At 47.5% G+C, this 8,588-nt stretch overlaps 1 protein-coding gene across 2 annotated transcripts in view; it reads right to left on the reverse strand.

Annotated features, from left to right (window-relative positions):
- Window positions 1-8,399, reverse strand: part of cpamd8 (C3 and PZP like alpha-2-macroglobulin domain containing 8) — a 130,646-nt gene extending 122,247 nt beyond the window's left edge. For both annotated transcript variants that reach the window (XM_084311559.1, XM_084311558.1), the window contains exons 1-2: window positions 7,820-8,399; window positions 3,800-3,951 (exon numbers count right to left, since the gene is read on the reverse strand). In XM_084311559.1, the coding sequence (XP_084167685.1) occupies window positions 3,800-3,951; window positions 7,820-7,905 (238 nt within the window). In that variant the 5' untranslated portion in view covers window positions 7,906-8,399. The remainder of the gene's footprint in view (window positions 1-3,799; window positions 3,952-7,819) is intronic.
- Between the last annotated feature and the right edge of the window lie 189 nt (window positions 8,400-8,588).

Below are 8,588 nucleotides of genomic sequence, written 5' to 3' on the forward strand. Positions count from 1 at the left end.
CAGACGCAGCCAGTTAGTCTCTCTGCAGACACAGTCAGTTAGTCTCTCTGCAGACACAGTCAGTTAGTCTCTCTGCAGACACAGTCAGTTAGTCTCTCTGCAGACAGTCAGTTAGTCTCTCTGCAGACAGTCAGTTAGTCTCTCTGCAGACACAGTCAGTTAGTCTCTCTGCAGACACAGTCAGTTAGTCTCTCTGCAGACGCAGCCAGTTAGTCTCTCTGCAGACACAGTCAGTTAGTCTCTCTGCAGACACAGTCAGTTAGTCTCTCTGCAGACAGTCAGTTAGTCTCTCTGCAGACGCAGCCAGTTAGTCTCTCTGCAGACAGTCAGTTAGTCTCTCTGCAGACACAGTCAGTTAGTCTCTGCAGACACAGTCAGTTAGTCTCTCTGCAGACACAGTCAGTTAGTCTCTATGCAGACACAGTCAGTTAGTCTCTATGTTGCAGACACAATCAGTTAGTCTCTCTGCAGACACAGTCAGTTAGTCTCTCTGCAGACACAGTCAGTTAGTCTCTCTGCAGACACAGTCAGTTAGTCTCTCTGCAGACACAGTCAGTTAGTCTCTCTGCAGACACAGTCAGTTAGTCTCTCTGCAGACACAGTCAGTTAGTCTCTCTGCAGACACAGTCAGTTAGTCTCTATGCAGACACAGTCAGTTAGTCTCTCTGCAGACACAGTCAGTTAGTCTCTGCAGACACAGTCAGTTAGTCTCTCTGCAGACACAGTCAGTTAGTCTCTCTGCAGACACAGTCAGTTAGTCTCTCTGCAGACACAGTCAGTTAGTCTCTCTGCAGACACAGTCAGTTAGTCTCTCTGCAGACACAGTCAGTTAGTCTCTCTGCAGACACAGTCAGTTAGTGTCTCTGCAGACGCAGCCAGTTAGTCTCTCTGCAGACGCAGTCAGTTAGTCTCTCTGCAGACACAGTCAGTTAGTCTCTCTGCAGACAGTCAGTTAGTCTCTCTGCAGACACAGTCAGTTAGTCTCTCTGCAGACACAGTCAGTTAGTCTCTATGTTGCAGACACAATCAGTTAGTCTCTCTGCAGACACAGTCAGTTAGTCTCTCTGCAGACACAGTCAGTTAGTCTCTATGTTGCAGACACAATCAGTTAGTCTCTCTGCAGACAGTCAGTTAGTCTCTCTGCAGACACAGTCAGTTAGTCTCTCTGCAGACACAGTCAGTTAGTCTCTCTGCAGACGCAGCCAGTTAGTCTCTCTGCAGACACAGTCAGTTAGTCTCTCTGCAGACACAATCAGTTAGTCTCTGCAGACACAGTCAGTTAGTCTCTCTGCAGACACAGTCAGTTAGTCTCTCTGCAGACACAGCCAGTTAGTCTCTCTGCAGACACAGCCAGTTAGTCTCTGCAGACACAGTCAGTTAGTCTCTGCAGACACAGTCAGTTAGTCTCTCTGCAGACACAGTCAGTTAGTCTCTCTGCAGACACAGCCAGTTAGTCTCTCTGCAGACACAGTCAGTTAGTCTCTCTGCAGACACAGTCAGTTAGTCTCTCTGCAGACACAGCCAGTTAGTCTCTCTGCAGACACAGTCAGTTAGTCTCTCTGCAGACAGTCAGTTAGTCTCTCTGCAGACACAGTCAGTTAGTCTCTCTGCAGACACAGTCAGTTAGTCTCTCTGCAGACACAGTCAGTTAGTCTCTCTGCAGACACAGTCAGTTAGTCTCTCTGCAGACAGTCAGTTAGTCTCTCTGCAGACACAGTTAGTTAGTCTCTCTGCAGACACAGTCAGTTAGTCTCTCTGCAGACACAGCCAGTTAGTCTCTCTGCAGACGCAGCCAGTTAGTCTCTCTGCAGACACAGTCAGTTAGTCTCTCTGCAGACGCAGTCAGTTAGTCTCTCTGCAGACACAGTCAGTTAGTCTCTCTGCAGACACAGTCAGTTAGTCTCTCTGCAGACACAGTCAGTTAGTCTCTCTGCAGACACAGTCAGTTAGTCTCTCTGCAGACACAGTCAGTTAGTCTCTCTGCAGACACAGTCAGTTAGTCTCTCTGCAGACAGTCAGTTAGTCTCTCTGCAGACACAGTCAGTTAGTCTCTGCAGACACAGTCAGTTAGTCTCTGCAGACACAGTCAGTTAGTCTCTCTGCAGACGCAGTCAGTTAGTCTCTCTGCAGACGCAGCCAGTTAGTCTCTCTGCAGACACAGTTAGTTAGTCTCTCTGCAGACACAGCCAGTTAGTCTCTCTGCAGACAGTTAGTTAGTCTCTCTGCAGACACAGTCAGTTAGTCTCTCTGCAGACACAGTCAGTTAGTCTCTCTGCAGACACAGTCAGTTAGTTAGTCTCTCTGCAGACACAGTCAGTTAGTCTCTCTGCAGACACAGTCAGTTAGTCTCTCTGCAGACGCAGCCAGTTAGTCTCTCTGCAGACACAGTCAGTTAGTCTCTCTGCAGACACAGTCAGTTAGTCTCTCTGCAGACACAGTCAGTTAGTCTCTCTGCAGACACAGCCAGTTAGTCTCTCTGCAGACGCAGCCAGTTAGTCTCTCTGCAGACACAGTCAGTTAGTCTCTCTGCAGACGCAGCCAGTTAGTCTCTCTGCAGACACAGTCAGTTAGTCTCTCTGCAGACGCAGCCAGTTAGTCTCTCTGCAGACAGTCAGTTAGTCTCTCTGCAGACACAGCCAGTTAGTCTCTCTGCAGACACAGTCAGTTAGTCTCTCTGCAGACACAGCCAGTTAGTCTCTCTGCAGACACAGTCAGTTAGTCTCTCTGCAGACGCAGCCAGTTAGTCTCTCTGCAGACACAGTCAGTTAGTCTCTCTGCAGACACAGTCAGTTAGTCTCTCTGCAGACACAGTCAGTTAGTCTCTCTGCAGACGCAGCCAGTTAGTCTCTCTGCAGACGCAGTCAGTTAGTCTCTCTGCAGACACAGTCAGTTAGTCTCTCTGCAGACACAGTCAGTTAGTCTCTCTGCAGACACAGTCAGTTAGTCTCTCTGCAGACGCAGCCAGTTAGTCTCTCTGCAGACACAGCCAGTTAGTGTCTCTGCAGACACAGTCAGTTAGTCTCTCTGCAGACACAGTCAGTTAGTCTCTCTGCAGACACAGTCAGTTAGTCTCTCTGCAGACACAGTCAGTTAGTCTCTCTGCAGACACAGTCAGTTAGTCTCTCTGCAGACACAGTCAGTTAGTCTCTCTGCAGACGCAGCCAGTTAGTCTCTCTGCAGACACAGTCAGTTAGTCTCTCTGCAGACGCAGCCAGTTAGTCTCTCTGCAGACACAGCCAGTTAGTCTCTCTGCAGACGCAGCCAGTTAGTCTCTCTGCAGACGCAGCCAGGTTCATCCATTAGCGATGCTGTCTAACAACAGATCACACAGGTGTGTAACACAGGGAGCCTGCCGGGTGGGAGGGGCCGAGACCATGAGGCCTCCAGTCGAAGGTAACATCCATGTGTGTGTGTGTGTGTGTGTGTGTGTGTGTGTGTGTGTGTGTGTGTGTGTGTGTGTGTGTGTGTGTGTGTGTGTGTGTGTGTGTGCGCACGTGCGTGTGCGTGCATGGCATTCACACGTATGTAAGTGCTTCTGGCTTCGAGGAGAGGAGGGTGCATAACCTCTCACTGTGCCCTGTGGTGTTATTAGCTACAGTAACCTCTCACTGTGCCCTGTGGTGTCATTAGCTACAGTAACCTCTCACTGTGCCACGTGGTGTCATTAGCTACAGTAACCTCTCACTGTGCTACGTGGTGTCATTAGCTACAGTAACCTCTCACTGTGCCACGTGGTGTCATTAGCTACAGTAACCTCTCACTGTGCCATGGGGTGTCATTAGCTACAGTAACCGCTCACCGAACACCGTGCCATGGCTGTGGGCCACCGACTCTCCTTTCACAGAGAGTTGCACCTGGACGCGCGTCTCTGCCACGGCGTTGAAGATGGTGACGCTCACACTCTCCTCCACGCCGGCGCGGAACACAGAGGGGGCGGCGACCAGGTAACCCCTAGAGGGGGGGGGGGAGGAGGGGAGCGGGGGAGGGGGAGAGATGGAAGTGGGAACAGCAGGGGGGGTGGAGAGAGGAGGTGGGAGAAGAGGGAGGGGGGGGTAAAGAAAGAGAAATAGCATTAGTAATGGAGTGTGTGTGTGTGTGTGTTTGGGAGGGGGGTGAAAGTGACGGGGGAGGAGAGAGAGATGAGAGAGAGAGAGAGAGAGAGAGAGAGAGAGAGAGAGAGAGAGAGAGAGAGAGAGAGAGGAGAGAGAGAGAGAGAGAGAGAGAGAGAGAGAGAGAGAGAGAGAGAGAGAGAGAGAGAGAGAGAGAGAGAGAGAGAGAGAGAGAGAGAGAGAAGGGGGTTAACTGCCAGTGGCTGTAGTGCAGAGGCAGCTATCATCATTATCGTATTTAAATTGGAACACTGAGCTCTTTTAGGCACTGTAGCATTTTTTTTTTAATTGTTTGTGAAATACGTCTATTGTAGGGATTGCATTGCATGTATTCTTGTATGTTTTTATATTGTATGTTTTTATACTGTATCATGTACTGTATGTTTGGCACCAAGACTAATCCCAATCAACCATGTGTTGAAATGGCAATAAAGTTTTCTATCTAATCTATCTAGCAAGTATCAACACACCATGGTGACTTGGCACCATCTCCCAAAGGCATCAGAGAAACACACCCCCGCTCTGGTGTGCAAATGTGTTTAGGAATCAAGATACTGTGAGATGTATTCACACAGCAACTACATTATACCCTATATATAGTATTCATTACTTACCTCGTCTCAAATAAACATCCACACAAATACACAAGCAGGTATTGTTCATTATTATATTCTTTCTATCTACACAGTATTATTCTATTCTATTGTACTTCTATTTTAATTTAGTTTATATTCCATTTTATCTTATTCTACCTTTCATTTTATTCTACCGTAATTGTCTCTCCGTTAATGTTGCACCAAATGACCCAATCAAATTCCTTGCATGTGTAAACTACTTGGCAATAAAGACATTTCTGATTCTGATTTGTGATTCTGATTCTAATTCCATCTCTTTCATGCACGTGTAACAGAGGCAACTCGCCCCTGCCACGAATTCGACCATGCCTTGAGTGGGAGTCGAACCCCAGGCGTCCGCACTGCGGGCGACATCACAAACCGCTGCGCCAAGAAAGGAATTCCCTTCTAAGCGCTCAGTTTGGATGCCTCTGGGGAGTGAGTTTTACACCGTTACATTCACCCCCCCTAAACTCACACCACCCAAGGCATCCGGGTCACGGCACCAGTGTAACAGAGGCAACTCGCCCCTGCCACGAATTCGACCATGCCTTGAGTGGGAGTCGAACCCCAGGCGTCCGCACTGCGGGCGACATCACAAACCGCTGCGCCAAGAAAGGAATTCCCTTCTAAGCGCTCAGTTTGGATGCCTCTGGGGAGTGAGTTTTACACCCGTTACACACGCACGCACGCACACACACACACACACACACATTGTCTCTCACACATGCACATGTGCAGACAAACACGAGCGTGCACACACACATACACACACACACACATGGTTTTGTGCAGCAAGATCAGGTTTAATTGTAAGGTTACCAGGGACATGGTACCTGTCGGCCAATGAGCTTCCTGCTCTATTCTCTTTGGGTGGTCTGGCACCTCTGACAGAACCTTGGGAGTCTGTTTTGAAAAATAACGACCAAGATTCCACACTCTTAATCGAGGGAAGACGGCTGTCAAAGAGGTCGTAGAGCAAAGGTCGTTCTTTGATGCACGTAAATGCTCTGGGAAAAAAGCCTAATTTAAGTTTTACCTCTGGCTGGAGGGTTAATGCTTTGGGGCAACGGTGATATATCTCACCAAGGACAACAATACAATAGTTGGTGTTCTATCTAGTAGCATGTTGTTGTTGTTGTTCTCCCATATATGTGAGCACTTATTGAGTTTAGTAAGCTCTATTAGTCAGCAAATTGAGCCTCCCATGTGTGGCTGGCTGGTGAGTGGCCATGCCTGAGACCTTGTATTGATTGATTGATTGAAAAGTTTATTAACAGATTGCAGAATGGGTACAGTACAGTACATCTCAATACATACAATTGTTAAGGGGATGCAGACCAGAGAAAGACTTTCGTCTTGTTTCCACCAGGGTCCCCCATTTTCAATTCATCATAACATATATGACATACATGACATACAGATAGACAGTACTGCTACATCTATACATTTATGACATATCAGATTTGCAAATACAGTACTGTTTGTGATACAAAAGTGTCCAGAAAAGGAGTGTATATACATTTGGCGTAGAAACTGTACATTGGAGGAGGTTGGTGGGGTGGGGTTGGGTGGGTTGGGTGAGGGCTGTACATTGGAGGTGGGGGGGGGGGGGGGGGTTGGGTAGGGGACACACACACATTTTACACTGTACATTGGAATGTTGACAAAGCCTAAATACCTCTCAACAGGGCTTGTTTCAATAGTAGCCGTTTGGTTATAGCTACGCGGGGAGCCCTGGAGCCAAAAAAGTAAAAACCCAGCCTGTCCCGCATGATGCATCATGCTGCTTTTCAGAGCAAATAGGTCTGCTAATGTCGGGAACTCTCCCTCTAAAACTTTAGCTCTGGGTCACACAAATTAGGAGGAGTGAGCAAAAGCCTCAGGCAAGCAAACCCAATTGCATGCCTGAGACTGGGGGTCAGGTGGTTGGCATTACTGAGCTGGGAGCCAGAGGCGACTGGAGTTCCTAAGAGAGAGAGAGAGAAAGCCACGAGAAAATCCCTTTGAAAATAACAAGGCTTTGAAAATGGCAAGATAATAGGAGGAAATTGACTCTCTGCGTTTGATCTGCAGCGAGTTCAACCAGCTCCTTGGTAATAATAAGCCTGGATCAGGTGCTATAGTCAGAGGAGGCTGCTTATTTCAATCACGCGGCCTGGTGCACTCCACCTCGCACTGGTCTCTGCTGCTCCTCGGCCGAGGCGTTCAGTGCTCGGGGAGGCGTTTGTGTTCTCTTTTGTGGAAGAAGCAGCTCGGTCCCACATTCTTAGTGCTGCTGCCGATTTCCCCTCCTCCCCCCCCCCCCTGGACAACTTGGCAGCACAGCTTGTAACTCTTCACAATTAACACAATTCTCTGCGGCTCAGGATCAAGCTCTCTAACAGCAGCACACCGTTGACAGCGGCTTGACTGGTAGCATCTAAACGAGCCCTAAATCAAACCTTAGCTCGCTGGCCTCTCTCTCTCTGGTCTGTGCAGAGAGGGAGGGATGAGAGGAAGAATAAACCACTGCCAAACCCACCAGCTATTATCTCTCAATGGACACACAGGAGTAAACCTTCACCTCTGCAGAATACTTTCCATTCATGGGCAACCAGAGAACACAGCGACTACACACACATCACTTTATCGAATTGGTGAACTTTGTCCTGCTTCGTGCATATGCCTATCAAATCATTGAGTGACGTGTTGTAACAACATAGCACAACATTTATATATATATATATTTTGATGTAAAAGCCATCAGAAAATTATCTTCACATTCACCACTCCTCGACATCAAAAGTCCTTTGATACTAACTACGGCAGAGACTATGGTGCATGGCATGTGATTATTATTATTATCAATGCATAACGTTTACTTCAGATACATTAAATTATGTGGTTACAATTTGACATGATGTGACCATAAAACAAAAGGTATATAATTGGGTGAATTACAGTAGGCCATCATCAGCATCTCAAATATTGAATCAACAAAACACCTTATTTACAAATTAATGGCATCAGAAATGCTAAGTCAGAGAGATGTTTCCAAAAACCAGTGATAAGGAAAGTTACACTTCGAGCAACAAATGCAACAAACAAACTTACTGTTTTTCTTGTGCGTAACTTCTGTTCACGTTGCAGATGAAGAAAGTCCACGAAAGACTCAAGGCTGTCAAACATAATCTCAACATCTTGCCCTCAGATCGCCGAGATGTTGGCGGATATCTCCCCCATAAAGGAGGCTGGACCGTCTAAACTATACAGTATAAAAAGTTACAGTAACTTTCACCAGCCACTGTGCCAACAACAGTAGTCTCTCCAAGTATCCATCGAGAGACTGGTCGGTGTTGTTGTAGTAGGTGTGCAAAGTTTCTCCTGCTGGGATCATCGGCAACAACCAGGGAAGTGTTGATCATCCCACTCTCTGCACAATCTTGTCCTGCAGAGCAATTGGAGTTTTTCCCCCTTTTAGAGCCCAGTGGACGCGGACAGTCCTCTTGCAGCCTTCATCCGCCCCAGTTCCGTTCTCTCATATTTCACCATCACAGATTACAGTATCCTCCCACTATATTACACACCGTAACCCAAATGTCTCGCTGGAGGAAAAGTGAAATTGTGAAAACAGAATCTGTACTCTTTATATTTTCTTCTCCTGCTCCTCTCTTTGTGTTCCCTCCCGCTACGAGTCAGGACTCATCTCACGCTGCAGACTCAACAACAGTTCATTCACACAATCCCCACCTCTCTCTCTCTCTCTCACAGCAAGAGGCTAAACCCAGTCCACACTGCTGCAGGACCTCGAATCAAGTGCACATTTTATTAAACAGAAACAAATCCGTTTCACGCACATTTCCAAATAAGATTTCAAGAGCCT

This window comes from Notolepis coatsorum (genome assembly GCF_963971535.1).
Source record: "Notolepis coatsorum genome assembly, chromosome: 3".
NCBI classification, from domain to species: Eukaryota; Metazoa; Chordata; class Actinopteri; order Aulopiformes; family Paralepididae; genus Notolepis; species Notolepis coatsorum.